General features: G+C 49.3%; 1 protein-coding gene across 1 annotated transcript in view; it reads left to right on the forward strand.

The window, feature by feature from the left end:
• The window catches only part of CRKL (CRK like proto-oncogene, adaptor protein), a 31,995-nt gene extending 16,164 nt beyond the window's left edge, over positions 1-15,831 (forward strand). Inside the window, exons 2-3 of the mRNA XM_001363584.3 lie at positions 799-1,264; positions 12,251-15,831. Of these exons, the coding sequence (XP_001363621.1) occupies positions 799-1,264; positions 12,251-12,385 (601 nt within the window). The 3' untranslated portion in view covers positions 12,386-15,831. The remainder of the gene's footprint in view (positions 1-798; positions 1,265-12,250) is intronic.
• The last annotated feature ends 6,689 nt before the right edge of the window (positions 15,832-22,520 follow it).

Below are 22,520 nucleotides of genomic sequence, written 5' to 3' on the forward strand. Positions count from 1 at the left end.
AAGAAAAGGGAATGGCAAAGAGGCAGATTTAGACTTCACTTGGCAAGCTTCAGGGTTCCTCTACCTCAAGGGAGGTGTCTGAGACCCTCACAGTGTTCTGTGCTTGGGACCCCTCCCCCCCCCCCCCAATTATCCCATTCAGATGAAGCATCCTACCTTAGAAACAAGATCTTGTCGGACTCTTAGGGGAACCCTGGAAAGTAGGTTGAACAGAAACCATGACTCGGTGACTTAGCTAGTAGATAACTCCCAGGAGCAGGAGCTGGGTCTTCCAATACAGTAATAATAATATTAATAACAGCTAACTTTGTAGTGCTTACCATGTGCCAGGCACTGTGCTAAGCTTCATACATTTATTGATCACAGCCACCCTGGCAGATAGGTGCCATCATTGAACCCATCTTGCAGATATGAGGGGAAACTGCTGCAAATAGGGGTGAAGTGACTTGCCCAGGGTCATACAGCTAGTAAGTGTTTGAGGCTGGATTTGAATTCAGGCATCCTGAGTCCAGTGCTCAAGAGCCAGGTCTTGAGACCTTTACCTTTGCCATCATACTTTATGGGGATGTCTGGTGAAGGCTGCCTCTTCTGGGAAAGATAGGAGCGGGAGTGGGTGTGAGATTTGGTATGCTTCAGAGGCAAGAAGTGGCTTCATGCGGACAGGCCCGGGTCAGTCTGCCCCAAGTGTAGGAAGGGTTGTTGTTGAAGAGTCCCAGACAGTATTGGGGTCCTGGATTCCCGGCCTTGTGACCTCGTGATCAGGAGTGAGAAGAGTAAACTCTGTTTTCTTATTTCTAGGTATCCAAGCCCGCCTATGGGCTCTGCCTCAGCACCCAACCTGCCTCCCACAGAAGAAAATGTGGAATACGTACGGACTCTCTACGAATTTTCTGGGAATGACCCTGAAGACCTGGCATTTAAGAAGGGCGAGATCTTGGCCATTGTGGAGAAGCCCGAGGAGCAGTGGTGGAGTGCCCGCAACAAGGATGGGCAGGTTGGGATGATTCCTGTGCCTTACGTAGAGAAGCTTGTGAGATCTTCCCCGCACGGGAAGCACGGAAATAGGAATTCCAATAGTTACGGGATCCCGGAACCCGCCCACGCCTATGCCCAGCCTCAGACGGCGAATCCTCTCCCTTCGGTCTCCAGTCCTCCTGGGGCAGTGATGAGCCCCCTGCCCTCCACCCAGAATGGACCTGTCCTGGCAAAAGCAATTCAGAAGAGAGTCCCGTGCGCTTATGACAAGACTGCCTTGGCCTTGGAGGTAAAGCAACTGCAGGGCTGGGGGCGGGCGCAGAGGCTGTTGCTAGTCCTTAAGATTTGCTTCTGCAAAGGGATTTTATCCCCGGCTTTGTGCATAGGTACAGATCACTTACCATTGTCTGCCTTCCCTAAATCTTGATCTGCTCGAATTAGTGACTCGGACAGACTGGGGACAGAGGTGGACATTCTGCCATAGGCCGAGTGGGGCAATCAGAGCACTTGGATTCTGGTCCCACTTCTGCCACGAACCTTTTAGGTGGCCTTAGATGAGTCACTTAATCAAGGTCTCTGGGAATCTGTTTTCTTCTGTTAAGTAAAAAATAAGAGGGGGCAGCTAAGGTACTTGGTGTGTTGAGAGCCAGGCCTAGAGATAGGAGGTCCTGGGTTCAAGTGTGACCCCAGATACTTCCTAGCCGTATGACCCCGGGCAAGTCATTTAACCCCCATTGCCTAGCCCTTGCTGATCTTCTTTTTTAGAACTGATAGTAAGACAGAAGGTACTCAGGGTGGCTATTTACAATTATAGGTAGCACGGTGGATAGAGTAGTTGTGTGATCCTGGACAAGTCACTTAACCCCCATTGCCTAACCTTTACCACTCTTCTGCCTCGGAACTGATACACAATATTGATTCTAAGACTAAGAGTTTAACCGTATCTCACTGTCTAAGGAAGAACCAAGTTTGCTAAATCAGTTGTGTAAATATTGCCCCAATTTTATAGCATTTCTGACCAGTGAAAGCCAACTGGGAACTAGAGAGCCGCCCAGCACAGGGCCGTAGAGACGGCAGGACGTGGTCAGGAAAGCACTTTCTAAACTTCTTTCTCTCGTTTTGATTCAACAAATTTATTTCTGAAAAGCCTTTGTAAGGGGGCCCCTGCTGGCTGGGGAAGAGGACTGGTGGCTAGAGCAGCCTGGGCTTCTGGGGCAGGCAAAAGTGGTCAAGAAACCATCTGGCAGACTTAGTTAAGTGGGGGTGGGGGCCCAAGATAGCCTTTGGGCGTCTGAACTCCCAGCTCAAGCCCATTGCACCCCTCTTCTCCCTGGTCTCCTGGCTCTTGTCAGCTCGGGCCCTTCAGAGGCTGACCCGGGTGGCTCTTGTAGGGAAAGCATCTGGGAAGGCCTGGAAGCATCTGGGGCGTGTAAGTGACACCATTCCTGAGAGTGACCTCTTCCTGAGGCCCCACCTGGGTCACAGCAGCCATAAGAGGAAGAGGGGCCATCTCCGAGCTGCAGGAAGAGTGTGAATTTTAAAAGTCTCCATCTTGGTCTAGCGCCCAGAGGCCTAAAATTTCCCCCATTACAAGAGCTAGGAGCCCCTTGGCTCCTTCCTGGGCCTGTAGCCCAGAACAAGACAGCCTAGCAGAGCGGTTTCTGTGCCTCTTGGGGGGAAGGTAGGGAATGCCACTAACCTGACATGGAGGATGATGGGACTGGCTCCAAACAGTTTTTGAGTAATTGAGGGGAGCTGGGAAGGAGGCGAGGAACCCTTGGAGTGAGCTCGATTGTATGGTCCACTCACTAGGTATAACTAAGGCTGAAACAGCTGGAGCTTTCTGCATTTCTGACCTCAGATGACATCTTTGTTGTGGGGGGACCCCATCCTGCATGTGTGGGTCTGATCCCATGTGCTCAGGGCGTACACAGCCACCAGGAGTCAGATAGAACTTGAGCCTGTATCTTCTGGGCTCCGTGTTGGGATGCCTCTATCAGGTTATTATTTTTCGGGCTGCTTTGGAATTGTAGTTTCTCTGTTCCCTGGAATATCAGCCTATCCCCTCTGCACTGGGCCTGGGAGGAAGGAATATTGGCTGGAGGAGAGGAGAGCAGGTGTGGCCTCCTTTCCTGGGGCTCAGGGCTGAGAGGGAGCCAGGAGGTGGGATAATGACGCCACCCCATGCCCGCAGGAGTCCAGGGGACTGAGGAAGGAGGAGCAAGCTTAGGGCACTTCACTAGTAACACCAGTGTGGTTTGGGTCAAGCAAGCAAATGAAGTTAGGATAAATGGCATTAAAAACAGCTGGATCACTGTGAGGCGTTGGGTGGGCACGTGGAGGGGAGGGAAGCTTGTGGGTGACCTGCCTCTGATCACTGTGATTTACTGGAATTTGGCAGCATGACTTCTCAAAAGGAAAAGCAAGGATACGCTTTGCTGGGTGTGCTCTTGGGAGTGTTGCAATTAGGTTGTCCCGAACCTGAGTGGGACAGAAATGGGAAATGAAGAGGCAAGTAGGGCAGAGCACAGTGTCCCCAAATCACAGGGGCTCAGGGCACTGCTGGAAATGCTTGAAAAGTTGCATCATTGGATTAATTTTCAAAAAGGAGATTGGCGGTGGCTGCCATACTTTTTATTTTTTGTTCGTTTAAACCCTTACCTTCTGTCTTAGAATCCATTCTGAGTATTAATTGTAAGACAAGAGTGGGGATTAAATGACTTGCCCAAGGTCACACAGCCAGGTTGGATCTGCAGTCAGATTTGAACTCAAGACCTCTCCTGTTTCTGTGAAAGGGAGCAAATCCTTGGCACTGCCTGCTTTAGTTCAGTTTAGCAAATGTTGGTGACAGCCACTCCAGAGACAAAAGTACCCTGGAAGAATCCCTATCCCCAGGGCCCAGACATCAGGTACCAGAACTGGAGGTGAGAACCTCAGGGGTTGGAGAGGGAGTTGGGAAAGGCTTCTGGGAGGGAAGGAGCTGCAGTGGATTAAAGGGGAGATAGTTGGTAGAGTGCACCCCCCCCATGTCTGTTTGGAGATGAAGTGATAGAAAAAACAAGCTACCCAGAAGGAAAGCCCCATGTAACGGGCCTGCATTGACTCCAGGGCCCTTTGGTGTGCCCCAAAATGTTCTGTTTGTATGATGCCCATCACAGTCAAGAGGAGGGTCTCTGCTGGAGGCCTCACTAGTTAGAGAATGGGGAGAGGTTGGAGCAAGCTTCTGTTGGTGCTACCGGAGCAGTCAGGCACATTTCTGGAGCTCAGCCATTTCCCTCTTAATGCTGGGAGGTGATTTCCTCCACCTTGAGTTTTGCTTTCAGTTCCAAGAAGTCGCTAACAGCTCATTTCTAAAGCCCTCTGGGGGTTACAGAGATCATTTCCTTACAGTCTTGGGTGAGCAGCTCTCACAAGGGTCTTTATTTCCATTTTCCTGATAGGGAAGCAGGCTCAGGAAGATGAAGTGACCTGTAGCCTTAAAGCTACTGACTGTTAGAGAGGCCCGCCGAGGGCTCACGGGAATGGTACAGCTTTGGCCGCCATGCTTTCCTGCAGTGTCAGAATGTGGGGAGAGGAGTACTGCAGGAACTTCTCAACAGGCTGGGAATTTGCTTCTCTTTGTTGCTTCTTCCAGGAGAACCAAGGAGGCTGGGCCAAGAGAAGGAATAAGGGACTAGTTCCATTGGTCTGCCCTTGGTGCCCCTGTCTCCGCAGCCCCACTTTGAATGCTTCGGAGTTAAAAGTGCTCCTTCCTCAATTGATATGATATAAACAGAAAAATGAAGCCCTGAAAGAAACCCTCAGGGAGGTCTGGACAGCATTCTATCTTTGGGCCCATGTTTAAGGCCTTTTGAGCTTGTGGGGACCCTCTAAATCCTCGTAGGCCACTAGCAGCACCCATCCCACCGCAGAGAGGGGCATGCCCCGAGGACTTCACCCTCAGGGAAATCAGAAACAAAATGAACTCCAGGTTTTAGTTGCAATTGGCCTTGGCTAATTCTTGATCATTTTTTTAAACCGGTAGTTCTTGACCTAGATGGAAAGGGTTTTGTCTTTTGTTGTTGCCTATAGTGAAGCCTGGTGAGATTCCTTGAAAGGCAGAACTAATAAGCTCACCCAGATGAGGCCCAACTAGAGACACTTTGGCCCTTTGCAAAGGCCTTTACCAGAGAATCCAGCAGAGAGCCCGGCTTGCCGAGGGCTTCCTGAAGGAGTGGGACTCCCGAATCCCCACAGAAAGATGATGAAGATCTCTGGGTCAGATCATGGCATCGATAGACAAGTGGTGGAGTTTGTCCATCTGAGCCACACGGGACAAATGGACAGATGGCCCAGAATCAAGCAAATAGGAGAGCGGGGGGCAGTAATGGGGAGAAAGGAGAGAGGGGGAAGGAAGAGACTGATGGTCATGAGCAAGAGCAGCTTTCAGTAGGGAATTTTGAGTGAGAAAGGGGAAGATGGCTTCAAGGAAACTGAGGACAAACTGGTCATTTCTCAAACCGCTGAGTTTACCTGCCCTTGAGCCTTGGGCTCAAGCCTGGGGTGGGGGGCACCCCCAGAGGGACTGCTTGAATTGATACGGTAAAGAAGCCATGTTGGACAAGACCAACCCCTAGGGAAGGGCATGCTTCTCCTTAACGTTGCACAGCAAACTGGAAACAAGAAGAGCAGCAGCAGCAGGTGTAGACGTTGGGGTGGGGGGTGGGATGGACAATATTTATTTTTAGTACCTAAACTCCAGGGCTGAAAATGCCAGGCACTCATTAGATCAGAACCGAGGCTCTCCTTTTGGTTGGATGCAGATGGCTCCTCTAAGTGGCTGATGGTTATTGTTGGTTGTGTTTTTTTGTTTTGTTTTTAACCCTCACTTTACTTCTTAAAATCAATACTGTTTCCAAGGCAGAAGAGCAGTCAGGTTGGGCAACAGGGATTAAGTGAGTTGCCCAAGGTCACACAGCCAGGAATCCTTTGAGGCTAAATTTAAACCCATTTTCCTATTGTCTCTGGGCCTTGCTTTCAATCTACTCCACCTAACTTTCCGTCCCTGCTGATGGGTTTTCTGGATGTGGGCAGAACATTGTATGTGAGGAGGGGTTAATTAATAGGAACTTTGGCAAACATATCTTCCAGTGCTGGACTTGACTAACTGAAAGACTTTGTCTGAAGAAATGCCCATTTTCTGATTTTTCCCACCTTTCCCCCATCGTAGCCCCGCAGATTATGGTGTGCTGGTCTCCCCCCTCCTGCTTTCTTATCAAATTTCAGGATGGGTTATTCTGAGATTTTTTTACCCATCCTAACTGTATAGACCTGACTATCATTTACTTCCCTTCTGTCTGTGCCTTTAGGATGAAAATATAAACTCTTTACCCTGACATTCTCTTTTCTGCCCCCTCTGATTTTCTTAGAGAACATCATCTTCATTTTCCCTCCATTGTAGTCTGCTTCTTAGCAGATAGATTTGTTTTAACACGGCAGACACTTGTCCATCAGTGGCTCTACCTAAGTGCATTTCCCCCACACTGCTTCTTGGTGGCCTTTACCTTCACTCAGCTCTTGATGTGATTGTGGCCATTGTCTACATAGTCTTGAGGCCTCTGCTTTCTTCCCACAAGTGTCCCTTTGTTTCTCCAGATCGTTTGTGGTCATTATTCCTTTGGGCTCAGTAATATTCCACTCTGTCCTTATACTTCATTTTGCTCATTTATTCCTCATCCATTGCACATGATTTCCAGTTTTTCTTGCTACAAATAATGACGTGCTAATATGTGGATGTTAGTGATCCTCTTGGAGGACTTCCATCTTTATGGCTCTAGAGTTGAGCCCAGGGTCTGGCCCAGGAGGGCCTTCTAGGTCTTCTCAAAGGACTGCATGAGGAGGGAAGCAGGCTCTAGGCTATTGTACCTCCTTAAGAGGAGGGTTGGGGCAGTCTGATGGTGCTGCCGGGCTGTGCTTTGTCTCTGGAGCAGTGTAGCTTCCCTTTGGTGGGGAGTTGAGCACCTAGAAAGCTAATATTGCTCTGCAGTCTTTTTTTTTTTTTAAGTTTATCTTTGTCTTGCAAAACACACTTCCATATTGGTCATTGTTTGTATGAGTGAACTCCTACGTAGCCCAAACCCCCAAATAAAACCAAAAATACACTGATGTAACGGATGACTCCAGTAGTTCTCTCTGGAGGTGGAGAGCCTTCCACATCCTAAGAGTTTCAGGATTGTCCCAGATCAGTGCATTGCAGATAGGAATATGCTCTTACTGTGGAGAGCATTCCCTGGTTCTGCTTATTTTGCTCTGCATCAGTTCCTTCAGGTCTTCCCAGCTCTTTCTGAAATCATATTGCTCATCACTTCTTTGCTTTTCTTTTAAACCCTTACCTTCCTTCTTATTCCAAGGCAAAGTGGTAAGGGCTAGGCAATGGGGGGTTCCAGGGTCACACAGCTAGGAAGGCCAGATTGGAACCCAGGACCTCCCATCTCTGGGCCTGGCTCTCCATCTACTGAGGCACCTAACTGCCCCCATGCTCATCATTTCTTAGAGCACAGTAGTTTGCTTACTTATTCCCTTTGTTTCTAATTCTTTGCCACCACAAAAAGAGCTGCTACAGATATTTTTGTACAGATGGGTCCTTTCCCCTTTTTAAATTATCTCTGAGATACAGACCCAGTAGTTCCTGCTGCCTTTACATAGGACAGAGTGCTGAGACTGTGTGGGGTGGGACAGAGAAGGACCCAGCTCATTGGGGAGACGGAACATGGATGACGGTCCTTTCCAGTTCTGAGATGTTTGATGTGGACATAGGTCTGACCTCCAGCAGCCTTCCTTTGAGTCATTGGACAGGAGTGTGGACCTCAGTGGGTCTTATGGGTCTGCACCTCCGCCCCTTTCCGTACATGCCCTTGACAGCATTCCCACACCTTTCAGGAGTGAGCTTGCCCCTGGGTATGCCATTGGAGGACATATGATAGTGGAGGAGGCTTAGCTTCCTCCTGCCATGGAGTGGTGGCAGAGGGCAGCTCTGGAGACAAACACTGGGGTTCCTGGAGCAAGACTTTCCTTGGCCAGATTGCAGAATGAAGTGGCATATGGGCATATGTTATGTAGGGCCTCCCTTCAAATAGGGGCCTTGCTGTTGGAGGAGCTTTGACTCTACTGGCACAGTAACCAGCTCATCAGTGGGGCCGTGGCTGAAGAAGCAGCCAGCCATCTGATGACGGTGGAGTTCTGTAGTGCTGTAGGAAATGAGGAGGCAAGTGATTTCCCAAAGACATGGCAAAATCTCTAGGAACTGATGCAAAGGTGGAAGAACCAGAGGTTGTCATTGGGCCCAGGACCAGCGGGGCTCTAATGAAGGTCAGCTGTGAAAGACTTAACTCTTCTGATCAGCATGTCCACCCACAGGCCTGATGTAGTAGAATTCTCCACCTTCTCCCTTCTTTTTTGCTCTGGTATGTGATATGGCTGATATGGAAATGTGTTTTACATGATTTCACATGCATAGTTGAGAATTTTGCTTGCCTTCTCACTAAGTGGGAGACGGGTGAGAGTGTGGAACTCAAAATTTAAAAAGAAAAGAATATTGAAAAGAATAATGGGGAAAGTGGGTAACCGTGGCCTAGCAGTGGGCCATGATGTTGAACATGGTACAGGCAGCTTGGGGTGCCTTGTTACAAGGCAAGTGTTGGAAGCTGGCAGCTGGGTCAGCAGAGTACATATAAGGCTGACTGTGCCTGTCCACACCTGGGCCACGGGAAAGCCAGAGACTGAAGTAGCGGGGGGGGGGGCTTGTTTCCCAAAGCATTTGGAACAGACTAAATGCCCATCATTTGAGGTTGAGGTGGGCACATGAATATAATCCAGCTTGGAAAAACATATTTGAATGTCTAGTGACTTATTCTCTAGCACCTACTGTGTGCCCAGCACTGTGCCAAGCACAGAGGGAAGTGCTATGATTCTCCCCATTTCCTAGATGAGGAAAATGAGACTAAAGTGACATGCCTAGGGTCTCACAGCTAGGAAGTGTCAAGGGACCAGATTTAGATTCAGGTAATGTCCAAGCTTGGGCCCAAGGAACAGCTGGAAACACATCCCTTCTTTGCAGAAGTAGGTGTAGAACATAGCATTTTTTTTAACCCTTACTGATACCTTTTATCTCTGTCAATTCTGAATGAGATGCTTCACATTTTCCTCAATTTTTTCATTCTTTGTTTTGTTTTATAGTGTCCTGCTGCCTTGTGAGGTCACTTAATTCCAGTTGTTGTATTCTGGTTCTTAAAGATTGGATTTCATCTCTGGCTTTTTGGTCATCCTTTTCCTTCTGGTCTGATTTTCTTTGAAGATCGTCTTTCATCCTCTTTACCTCATCTTTCATCCTCTTTACCTCATCTTTCATCCTCTTTACCTCTTCTTTCATCTCCTTTGCCTCATTTTCCAGCTGGTTGATTTTGGCATTCAAGACACTATTTTCTCGTTTTAGTTTAAGTGCCTGTTTCCAGGTGACTTATCATAATTTTTAAGTTCTTTTCCCAATTGTCTTCAGCCTCTCTTAGTTGTGTTTTGAGTTCTTCCACAGCCTGTATCCAGTTCGCTGGGATTTCTGATTTATCATTTGCTGATCTCTTCCCCTCTGTTCCATTTGCTGAGTAGAAGCTGTCTCTTGTAGTTTCTTTCTTCTTTTTCTGTTGTTTGCTCAAATTCACTCCTTCTTTACTCCCCGTATTTGTCTGTGCTCTTGTTCCTCTCATTTTTTGTTTTTTTGGGGGGGCTTCTATCAATCTCCCCTCTTGGAGCTTTAACAGAAGATCTCTTGGTGTAGTCTCTGGGGGAGGGTTGTTGGGGGTCTGAGCTTCCCTGTCCTCTGGAGGCTTTTGATTGGCTTAAAGTCCAGCAGTCAGTGAGGATGGGTGGGGAACCTGGGCTTCCCTGAGTTCTGGAGACTTTTGATGGGATTAAGTTCAGCTTAGTTGGGCTGGGTGTGCTCTGAGTCCTAAACTTCTTGGAAGGCTGAAGCAAATATGGAGTATCTCCAAAGCTCTGGCCAGGCTGCCAGGTAGGCTCCCTTTCTAGCTCCTTCCCTGCCATCTGTGTTGGACGCTCTGAACTTGGCCAGCCCTGCTCTCAAGCTTTGCTGTTCAGTCTATCACCTTTGCCCGCCCAGAAGTTCCCGCTGCTGCTGGAATCTCAGTGCTCTGGGTGGGAGGGGGGATAGGTCCTAGGACCTTCCTTCTGTCTTCCCCATAAGTGTTCTTGGATTCCGGCTTTTCGGGGGGGTGGGGGGGAACCTTTTGAATTAGGTCAAGCTGGAGGGTTCCTTGGCTCTGTCTTGTTGTTAAATTTGTTTTCCAGTCCCCTGGGAGCATTTCAATTTGTGATTGGTAAGGAAGGGTTTTCAGAGGTCTGAACTTCTGCTCCTTCTAGGCTGCCATCTTGACTCCGCCTCCTTTCCCTCAATTCTAACAATTGAGTTTACATGACTTGCCCAGCGCCAGAGTTGAACCCAGGCCTGTGCTCCATCCATCTAGCTGCCCCAGGACATAACATTTAATGTCAGGTTCTGTTGCATTATGATCAGTTTTTCTGGACTCTTAAAAAAGCACTTTTGATTGCAAAGGATGATGAAAGGGAGAGCAGGGAAAGGGTGGAAATGAAGGTCATATAAAGTCAAAAGATCACCATGTTCAGAGAACCGAGGTGGCTTGGTCAGGGTTCCACAGGTCATTAATGTGTTCAGGAATACCCATTTTCTCCCTTCTGGTGTGCACAGAGAACTAAAATTGGCCAGGCCCTCAGCTGTTCTCTAAAGCAGTGACCCTGATCCCCAGCCCCTGCTTGGAGGCCCACCCAGAGTGAAGGAAGAGCGTACCTTCCAGGAGTGCCCCCTCTGACTCTGGGCCAAAGGCTCTAACTCACCCTCCTCACTCGCCTGCTCCGTCCGAGACCACCATCACAACTTGTCCTTTCCCAGACTTTGGTGCCCTGGTTTATGTCTATGAGTTCCACAGCAATGAGGGATCTCAAGGGGAAACAGTTGGAAATTCCCTGCTCCTCAGTGGAGTAGTTGCTCACCCTGAAGTCAATGGTCACTGGTATAAATGAGAGAAGGGGAATCTGGGTGTTGCCGCCCTCTCCATCCCCAGCCCAGCAAGATGCCCTGAGGACGAATCATGTAGATGGTCACTTACCAGTAGAGATTGCCAGAGGCTTCATGGTGAGAAGCCAGAGAAGAGGCGCAATTCCTAGGGATTGGGAGGGTGGTTCTGTACAGAAAACTGTGTTTTTCCAGTTTGTTGGGAACATGATGGGCATCAGCAAGGATGAACGTTTCCTCGGGAGAAAAGAACTTGCGTGTGTAACCCCAGATCTCCAGGGTATCTGTAGAGACAGGACTGCCCTGCTCAGCTCAGCCCCCTTCTGCCCTTCATCCTACTCTATTTGAAATAGCTCTCTGACTCTTTTTATTTGTTGTCACTGCCATCCTTACAACCACCCCAATAAGCCCTCCCTTGTGACAAGTAAGTATAAAGGCAGCCAGATGACTCAGTGGACAGGAGGTCCTGGGCTCAGATACAGCCTCTGACACTTCCTGGCTGTGTGGCCCTGGGCAAGTCACTTGACCCTTGTTGCCTAGCCCTTAATGCCCTTCTGCCTTGGAACCAATATACAGCATTTAAAATAAAACAAAACAATTAGGGCTCTTTGGGCCCGAAGTACTAATGATCCAAGTCAGTTAGGACGGGGCCGTATTTAGGCTTATGAGAAGGCCTGAAGGCAGTAAGCTGCTCTTTTGGCTGGGAGGGGAGTTGTGTTTCCTCAAGTCAGTGGTGTGGACATGTGCATTCCTTACATGTGCATATCTTACAGGACTCCTTGCCCCTCTTGTAGAAGGATGTTCTGTTGTTCTGCTGAGGGCAGGGCCTGTGTCCGATGAAAACCAAGTGACCCGTGGGCCCTGCACGTAGGGGCACGTAATAAGAGACTCATTTGTTGAATGACATAGGAAGTGGTAACTTGAAGCTAATTGTCATTTCTTAAAACCCTTCCCTGTTGTTTGGGGTCACTAAATCTTGGTTCCAAGGCAGAAGAAGAGCAGTAAGGGCTAGGCAATGGAGATGAAGTGACTTGCCCAGGGTCTCCCAGCCAGGAAATATCTGAGGCCAGAGCCTTCCTTCTCCAGGCTTGGCCCTCTATCCACTGTGCCACAAAGCTGCAGTGGGGCCCCATCCCCTACTTTGCCTTTTTCTTGAAGAGAGAAGCTGACCCTCCCTTTCTTCTTCCCAAATAGGTTGGCGACATTGTGAAAGTTACAAGGATGAACATCAATGGTCAGTGGGAAGGAGAAGTCAATGGCCGCAAAGGGCTCTTCCCCTTCACACACGTCAAGATCATTGACGCTCAGAATCCAGATGAAAGCGAGTGATTCCTGTTAGCCATCGTATGCTGCTGCTGCTGCTGCTTCATGCTTTGGCTCTCATTAGTAGCATCCTCTGAAATGGGATTCCATTCTCTCTCCCAGGCAAGCTAGGGAGTGTCGCCCAGCTCTCCAGCTTGCTTCAGTTTGACGGTTTCTTTCTGCACATCTGGAATGCACACAGCTGGCAGTCTTTGGGCATCTGTATCATCACAGGATTGACTCAGACTTAGCCAATTGTCGGACCTTTTTGGATCTTAAGCTGGAAAGCCCTAGTGGAAGCACACGGACAGGCAAAAACATTGACGAGGAAGGAGTCTCTTTCCCCCACTCGGATGCTCCCTTGGTTTTATCCCATCGAACTCACTTGGAGAAAGAAAGCATTTGAGAATTATACTTGAACTGGGCCCATAGCTTCTCCTCAGAGCAATACTCACTGTGCCATCTTTGGCTTTTTGGCCAGGGGAAATGGTGGAACTCCAGGGAGAGGGGAGAAATTCTGGCCTATCCCAGGAAAGGCTGAATCTGCACTTGGGAGAGGGCAAGGCACTGGCATGTGCATTCTGAACAGTCACTGATGACAGGAAAGAACTATTGAAGCCAAGGCCTGTCTTTATATGATGTCTTCATTGTAAATGGTCGCCCGTTTTGCCATGTGCTGAGCAACAAAATCCTATTTAATTCCATCTTTACTAGCACTGTAAGACCACACACACACACACACACACACACACACACACACACACACACACACACACACACACACACACACACGGAGCCATTTTATTTTATTTTTTTGGTCTGCTTTCAATGAATGCCCAAGAACCAATAGCAGCTTCCATAAATGAGATTGTTTTCAGAACCTTGGATGTGAGGCCACCTTCACAGTCTATGTCCTTGCCCTTGGAAGGGGCTGGAGAGAGCAGGCCAGGCAGGCTCCAGGCTATATCTGGTCTGCGTTGTCACCAGCTGGGAGACAACTGGGGCTCCCTTTTGAGGCAGGCGCTTGGGGTCCAGGAAAGGCCGGGCAGGCATTTTTCTTAAAGGAAGAACCGGTGGTCAGGTTAGCCGACCAGCCCCACCCATGGAGCTTTGTTTTGTCCGATTTTTAAAAGCCCCCAGATCACTCATGGCAATACCACAAAGCATTCAGACTCCATGTTGGGAGATTTTCACTTACTTACAGAAACACAGACTTTGAACGTCCTCCTTGAGGACCAACAGAGAAAGAGCCCCCTTCAGTAGTGAGTGGATCGTGGGGCGGGCCCTCCCCTCCCCACAGCCCTTTTTAGCCTTTCTATATTAGTGTGTTCTGTGTTTTTGAGCCAAAGCTCTTCGGCTTACAGAATGTTAGAACTGGAAGAGACCCAGCATGCAAACCCCTCAGATACAAGCCCAGGTCACTTTGACACACGAGGAAACCAAGGTCCACTGACTGGGCCCACAAGTCAGGTCTGCCCTCCTGCAACACACTGCCTCACTTAGTGACTGCCCACATCTCCACAGGACGGAGGCTGCCCCATGGATGGGGCTTGTGCTCATGAACAGAAGTTGACAAACTTGGGACTGCTGTGGGCCTCGATGCGATGCTCTGTCCATGTGAGCACGACAACCTACTTCAAAAATGCCTTCTCTTCATCTAATGATTCCACAACTACTTGAAGCTACGTAGCAATCTGTCCCACTGCAAAAATGCCCATTCTGCCATTAACATCCAGCCCAAAGCACAGGGGTCTTCGTCCGATGGCCACCCCTTTTCCTGCCTTCACTGGTAGACTTGTCCAGGGCACACGTGCCAAAGAGGCCTCCTGACTGACCCTGGCATTTGGGAAAGTGGGCGGGCCTGCTTGGCTCTTGTAAGACAGAACTAACGTGTAGGACTACACTTGGCTCCATTTAGCGGCAGGACAGTCAGTCCCCTTCAAGAGCTAGGCATGCTAGGGCCTGTTTTCCTTTGAACTTCTCTTCCTAGGACTGCTCTTGTCCTGTATGGGCTGATGTAGGTCACTGAGGCATAGATCAAAACATTGGGAGGCCAAGGGACGCTCCCCGTATTTATTCTTTACACTAAAATGCATGGGTTCCCAGAAGGAAGGGTGCTGCTTAGGAAGCACACTCGAGAGTTCAAAGAGGCTGATCCAATATCAAGGAAGAGAACACCAAACAGTCCCTTTGTTCTTCCCCTTTTAGAGTCCAAGGCCTTTATGATTGGACTGGGCTCTAGAGGAGAAGTGGGTCAGTGGAACGGAACAAGTTCTAGGTTCAGATCTTACCTCTGCTGCTCTCTGGCTTGGTGACTTAAGATGAGTCCCTTCCCCTTTTTGGGCCTTGGTTTCCTCCTCTGTAAAGTGAGGAGATTGTACTGTTGAAGACCTCTTAGTGCCCCTTCTAGCTCTTCAAGTCTTCTTAGCCTGTGCTCCTAAACAGCTGCCCAGGGCGTGAAAGAGGGGAGCCCCCATGCTCGACCCTGGCTGACAGGCTAGGCTTCCTGAAGGTGGGCATCCTGGGTCCCTGCCTGCCCTGAGGTCTGTTCTCTGCCCTGGGAGGATTGCATGCGCTCCATGGGCAGGGGTTTCCCCTTGAGCTGCTCCTCATACTGTTTGCTCCCATCCCTGCTTTGTCTTTGTCACCCCAATCTTTGGATGTCCTGCGAGCCACCGCTCTGGTCTGTTTGTCCTTTGGTTTTGCGGGCAGTCGGTGGGTCATGAGGCCATTTGGTTCAATGCACTGTTAAGGGCTCATGCTCCACCCTTGTTTTTCTGTCATTCGCTGGATTGTGCGTGTGGCTCCTGGGGTTTTCAGCCTCGGTTGCCTCCCTGGGCCCTGGAGATGAGGTGGGCAGTGTCACCTGGCTTGGGTCATTCACCCCATGTGCCAGCCTTTGTGATTCTGGGTCGGTCCAAAGGGGGCTGCTTCCCTTCTCTCCAGGCCCATTGCTCCCTGCCTCCATGCTCAGTCTCGTTCTCAACCACTTACAACTGGTCGGGTACTTTGTACAGACAGCCCCGGGAGGGCTGCCGCCAAGATGAGATTTCCTGAGTGCCTCCTGGGGAGGAGACAGCTGTTGACTTTGGTTTTAACCCAGTATTCACGACTAACGCTTCCTGTCATCGTGTGGAGAGAGCTGCCTGAGGTCTGGCTTAGGAAGGAGCAGAGGAGCCCAGGAGAAAGAAGCTCATTGTGTGGAGCTCATCCCAGGCTGCCACCACTTGTGCCTGAGCAGAAGAAGGAGCCACCCTCTGCGAGAGGGACAGCAGCCTCACTTCAGAGGCAGTGGTCACCGTGGTCTCCGGCCCCAGCAGGACACATGACTCTGAACCTGTAACGTAAAAATCATGAATTTCAGGCAATAATATTTTCTCTGTAAGCTTTTAAAATTATTTTTGGGGGATCATAGCTTGTTTTATTTTGTGCTATAAATTTAACAGTATTAAATGACTTCTATTCTTAGAATACATCGCGTGTCTATTCTTAACAGCTTGGTGCCTTTTGTGCACTGTCTGAGTGAACCATGCACCGACCTGCGGCTCTTGGGGATTTTCCCTCCTCTTGGTGTCGAGGCTCTCAGATGTACCCTTCCTGAAGACTGTCTACAAAGAGGCAGACTTGTGAAGCTGCCCTCCTGCCCCAGCCTGGACTGGGCAAAGTGGTGCTGCCCAATGTAATAGATGGGCACCCCAAAACGACTGAATTACACAGTCCCTTAGAAGCAGAAAGATGTTTAAGCAGCTTATCTGTGGAACTGTGGTGATGGCAGCTAATAATGGATTCTGGGTCTACAATATACTTTATGGCAAAATGACCCACGTGATATTCGATTCTCTGAATTATATTGGCAACACCACCATGTTTATGCTGTAGTTGCCATTTCAAACGGACACAGGACTGTGGCAGATTTTGACTCAGGTTTATGTTATCACTATGGCAGCCTTATAGACTCTGACCCATTTGAGAAAGATCTTTAGATTTGTGATCCCCCAAAAAGGCAGAACAGATACTGGTGGTAGACATTAACCTGGAAAACATCATTAAGAACTTGTTTGAGGAATTGATCAAGGAAAAGGGACTGGACCAGATTAAAGACAAGAACAATGGTCAGGCAGATAGTGCAACCAAAGAAAAAGAAAGGCAAAGAAATCTAAAGTGAATGCAAGGGGAAATGAAGGTGACAAGGACACTATGTCTGATATTGAACCAGCAAAGATTTGTCCACTAAAGGAGGTCACCAAGCTTTCTAGTACAGCTGGTGTGCTACAATCTAAAGTGCATAGGCAATTTACATCACAGGAACTTGAATCCCTAAAAAGACATTTTCCAAATTTCAACCGTTTAAGACACAGAAGGAACTGAAACGTGCTTTTAGGATCTTTGACCCTGACTTTGAAGATGTAGAGTTTCTCCTTTCTGAACTGTTTATCCCCCATGAGCAAATGCAATTCCTTGAAAAGACCAGGACTGATAACAACCTGACTAGTTGGCCCACTGAGGAGCAAAGGGAAGATCTAGATTTTGCAAACTCCACTAGCATGTCCTACTTAAGGAAATGTAGGGAATACTTGCTCCAAGCTATAAAGCAGTGCTGCTCATAGCCGAATAATGGGCTAGGTTTGATAAACTCAGAGGGGAACAAGAATTTAAATCATAGCTGTTGCTTATCTCACAAGTTTATTTGGCCAGATTCCCCTCTGCCACTTAGAATGTTGGCTTCAAGTCTGCCATTTGAATCCTTGGTTGTTGTTTCAGTTACTAAGACTTCCATTCCATCCCCCTTTTCAAATTTAACTGTCATGTCACCTCCATTACTTTGAATAGGATTATTGTTTTCAAATGTAATTTCAGCATCGTTTTCAGTGAATTTTGTCCTATTTACATCAGTCATTGATAGATGGAAAGTTTCAGCTTCTGGATTCAAAGTAGATGTTTATTCTAAGGGTATCTTTGCCAAAAAGCTATTGGAAGAATTAACTGAGTTTTGTGGGATGTCATGCAAATCTGTGAATGGTTTCAAAGCATTTACATCTTGAGTAACAGTAACCTCTAAGGAATTGAAATGTTTCTGTGTATCTTTCACTAACTTCTGCTTGAGTTCTTGTGACTTTGACTTTCTTTCCCTTTTGCATAATTTAATCCCTGTGCCCACTCTGCACTGAAAAGTTCTCTAATATTGACTTCATTTGCACTTTTTTCTTGTGTGGTTACTATATATCTTTTCTCTAAGTCTCTTATCTCAGTTATTTGATTATTTTTATTTCTCCAACTCTGCCTTTCTCTTGATTTATTGCATGTGCTATCATTCACAGATTTACTTTCTTGCACAAATTTTTCACCATTTCTCATCTTTTTTCTACTATTTTAACAGCAGCCTCTTTTTCACTATCACCTCTATCTGCATGTACCAAACGATATACTTTATAGGCCTGGCTTCATAATTCTTTCCTAACCATGTCTTAATATTTAGGTTTGGCTCCAGATATAATGGCATTTTGTATCTCTTTTAAATCATTTGCTTGCTTAGTGGATTTTAGGTTACAATGAGAACAGCAAGGGGAATTTTGTTTTTTGTATCTATTTTGTGTGGTCTTATTATCATTCACTTCATATTTCTTCAAAAAACAATCTTTTTATCAAGTGTCCTCTTCTGACAGAATAAGCATTGCCTAGTTTCTCTCTGCACTGGTTTTGGTTTTCTTCTATCTCCTTTTCTCAGATTTTTCTGTAATCTCTAATTTATCTTTTATAAAGTCTTGCATCTGTTTATGCTGTTCTGAATGACTGTCATGGAGGTAACTATCCGTTTCACCTAGTTCAGACTGACCATGTCATATTTAGGGAAATAATGTTTAAAAAAATTCTTTAAATGATGTGTGCAACCCTTTAAAAACTGTCTCTCTACGTGACTAGAAGACTCCTCACTATTAGCCTCTAGACCAGTGATTCTCAACCTTTCTAATGCTGTGACCCCGCAATACAGTTCTTCATGTTGCCGGTGACCCTAAACCAAACCATTATTTTGGTGGCTACTTCAAAACTGTAATTTTGCTACAGTTATGATTTGGAATGTAAATACCTGATATGCATTGATGTATTCTCATTGCTACAAATCAAACATAATTTAAGCAGTGATTAATCACAAAAACTATTTAATTATATGTTGAGAAATATTAATCCAGCAGGAGGCAGCCTGAGCACTGGGGCGGAAGGTGAGTCCTGCCTGGAGAGGTGGTCCGCAGATGCTGCCTTCTTCCTGTTGTCTCCCTCCAGCTCGAGCTGAGGCTTCACTTTGCTGGGGTTACTCAGCTCGTTATCTGCTCCAGGACTTGTTCCTAACCCCTCTGGAGCCAGTGCCCTGATGCTCTCTCTGGGTCTCCGAGTCCAGTTTCCAGGGCAACAGGGTAAATCCATCATCCCTCATAGGGTAGGGGGAGGGCTGCTGATAGGTAACTAATATTAGTACAATGTGCGGGCAGCAGGGTCCCCGTTCTTTCCAAGATCTTCCTGTGTAAAGTAGCGTGATTTCTCAGTGGCTTTAGGTGACCCCTGTGTTTTGGTTGCTCGAACCCCTCTGGGATTGCGACCCACAGGTTGAGAACCGCTGCTCTAGACCCAATATTGATTCTGCCATTTCTGAGAGATGATCAGTATATGTGACTGGATGGTCCCCTTTACTCTGCATGAGTTTATCAAACCTAGCCCATGCTTCGAGGAGCACTGTTTAATCTTTAGTAGCAAGTCTTCCCTACATTTCCTTAAGTAGGACATGTTAGTGGGGTTTGCAAAATTTAGATCTTCCCTTTGCTCCTCAGTGGGCCAACTAGTCAGGTTGTTATCAGTCCTGGTCTTTTTAAGGAATTGCCTTTGCTCATGGGAGCTAAACAGTTCAGAAAGGAGAAACTACAGCTTCATATAGAGTATACTGTAGACCCAGAACCCAGTAATGGCTGCCATCACCAGATCTCCACAGATAAACTGCTTAAATCTTTTCTACTGTTTCTAAGGATTGTGTAGTGCAGTCATTTAGGGGGTGCCAATCTGTAATAGTAATTCCTGAGGGTGTCTGTTGATTGATTCGTGATAACTAGTGGATGGATGTTTGCAGACCCTCCTCCCTTTGTTTCCCTCCCCTATTCAGAAGCCTTTCAGCTCCCTCTTCCCCTTCAGTTTCACTTAGTATGAACTATTATGCTTTAGAGAAAATACTCCTTTAACTCAAGGGTTTATTGGGGAAGACAGGAAAGGATGGAGAACAAGGTAAGAGGGATGGGGCTTTCTACAAGGAGCAATCGGTCACTAGCAGAGACAGTCAGAAAGGACAACGGTCTTTCTTTCTCTGTCAATCAGCTAGGTAACCTCATCCAGCCAGCAAAAGCTTCAGGGTCCCACAAGCAGCCAAAAGCCTCAGTCCCTCAAGCCTCTCTCCCAGTTCAGCCTGGCTTGACTCCAACTGTTTTGACTGACCCATGATCCATCCTCAGCTTTTTCTGTCCTTTGCATGCATGCCTCTCGGACACCAAGGACCTCAGCACTCTCACCTCTCCGAGTGCCCAGGCCCACACCTCCATTGGCTCCAGTCACCTTTCAGCAGCTGCTCAGCCTTCCTCAGTGGGGTCCCCAGGCTCCCATCTGTTCCACCCGAACATGTTGCCAAATTAGTCTTGGCCCTGAGTTGTTCCCGGGAGCTTGCTTCTGGGAAGTCGCTAGAGCTCGAGCTCGCCTACCTGTGAAGTGTGCGTTCTGGCAGGTTAAGGGCTGGCGAGGGAGTGAATGCCACGTGTGTGCCACAGTCAGCCCCAGGCCAGCCTTCCTCCTCGTTCTCGCACCGCTTCTCCAATTTCATGAAATAAAGAGAGCAGCAGCGAGCAGCATTTATTACGTCCTCCTTCAAGGTTCACACCATCCTGCCCATGAGGGTGGCGACGCCACAGGCCAACATGGAAGCTTCTCCAACCCACAGCCTTCAGGGGCGCCGTCGTGGTCCCCCTTTCAGAGGGGGCAGATCCCTGGCGGGAAAGCCCAGGTCCCAGGTTGGCTCAGCTTTTGAGAACTTTGGGGCTGCCCTGATGAAGTTGGTGCCGTGTTTGAATACTTTTCAGTATGAAGGCGTGCACACACCTAGAACCCTCAAGCCGATACAGTGGCCGCTCCTAGCTGGTTCCTGGTTCCGAGGGAACCTCACCAGATGGCTTTGGGTTCTGTTTGCCCCAGACTGACAGCCTGTTCTCTTGGTCAGACCTGGGATTCCTTGGCAACTGCAAGGCTCTGGGGCAGCTTGGAGCGCTTGGGAGGAGGCCCTGGTTTCACCCAGCGAGAGTGGATGAAGAAGGGAAGTCCAGGTGAAGCTAGGAGAAAGGGCGGGCCCAGCTTCCAGGGTCGTGGAAGGGGCAGCTGGGCTGGGCTTCCATTGGGTCTGACTTCCGTGGCATGCGCGCAGGCACACACGCACACAGACACACACGCACACGCGCGCGCGCGCACACGCACACGCACACACACACACACACACACACACACACACACACACACACACACACACACACACACACACACACACACACACACACACACACACACACACACACACACACACACACACACACACACACACACACACACACACGGCTAGTGAGTGTCAGAGGCCAGATTTGAGCTCTGGCTGATGAATCCTCTGGGCTCCAGAAAGCCCGGCACTCTGGCGTCACCTAGCGGCGGGAGTGGGGATTACACGCAGGAGTTCTCAGAGCCGGGACGCTGAGTGGAGAACCACAGAGGAATAGAGGTGCCTAGAACAGGGGGAGGGCTCAGAATGTGTCAGATTTCCTCCTCTGTACAAAAGGGATAATGACAATATGTAAAAACCTCAAAGGCCCGTGTAAAGGGCAACCAGGAGCAAGTCCCGGGTGCCAGCACGGCTAGCCCGCCCAACGTGCCTTTGGGGCCCTCTGCCACTAAGCACTTGAGTGGCAGAGCGTGGCTGGTCTGTCCCATCGTTGGCACCTTCGGAAGGCGACGGGCTGGCGGGACGTCCGGAGGACCGTCTTGGCCAGCAAGTCCTCGCGGTGGTGGCGTAGGTCACGTGGGCCACAGCGGCCACCCGCTGCTGGTTTTCCGGGCTGCGGAGGACCCAAGCCTGGATCTTCCCAGGGTGCCCCTGGGGTCTCCTTGTCGGAGAGGCCCGATGGCGCCGAGGGGCCCCCGGAGTGCGGAGATGGGTAAACCCCATCAGGCCCACCCCTGGGAGGTGGCGCCAAGCTCCGTAGAGGCAGGGCGGTGGCCAGCTAGGGGGCCAGGCTTGGTTTGGGGACTGCCTCGTGGGGGCCGCTCAGGCTGCCCGCTGGAGGGGAGACCCCGGACCGCTCATGAACTTCAGGGCGGCCGTGCCAGAAGGGAGGGGCCCGGGCTCTGCGGAGCACCTACTGGGTGCCGGGCCCTTCCCAGCAGCCCGAGGGGCCGCTCCTGCTATTGCTTAGCCCTCACTTCACCAGCAGCAAACCCCGCCCCGCCCCGCCCGGGATCCTCAGTTTCCTTCTCCGAGCCTCATCCCTGCGCCCGCCCCTTGCGGCCCCCCCACGCGTCTTCCCGTCTCTGCCACCAGAGGGCAGGCGCGCCTTACTAAAGGCTTCCGACGGTACTACAGAGGCGAGCCCTCAGGGCGCCGGGCCGGGCCAGTGCAGGCCCAGGAGGAGAGCGAGGCGGGGTGGAGGCCGAGCAGACCGGAGGAGCCCCGGGGGCCGACGGGCCCAGCGGCAGCCCCAGAGGCTGGGCAGTGGCGGAACGAGGGCACGGGCGGATAGGGCTGAGCTGGGGTCTCTGCGCACCCGGAGGGTCAGCATTTCCTCATCAGGGAACAAAGCATGGCATATTGGATGGAAGGAGGTCCTGGGTTCGAAAGTGCCCTCAGACACTTTATAGCTGGGTGGCCCTGGCTGAGTCACTTCACCCCCATCGCCTAGCCCTGGCACCCACACATAAGAGAAGGTGAAGGTTTAAAAGAAAAGATCTGAGTTCAAATTCAACCTCATGTTTACTAGACGAGTGACCCTGGGCAAGTCACTTAACCCTGTTGGCCTGTTTCCTCCTTTGGAAAACGAACTCAAGAAGCTGCCAAGCTCGGCCCCCTAGGGGCCTGTGTGTGCAAGTGTACGCGCAC

This window comes from Monodelphis domestica, chromosome 3 (genome assembly GCF_027887165.1).
Source record: "Monodelphis domestica isolate mMonDom1 chromosome 3, mMonDom1.pri, whole genome shotgun sequence".
In the NCBI taxonomy this organism is placed as follows: domain Eukaryota; kingdom Metazoa; phylum Chordata; class Mammalia; order Didelphimorphia; family Didelphidae; genus Monodelphis; species Monodelphis domestica.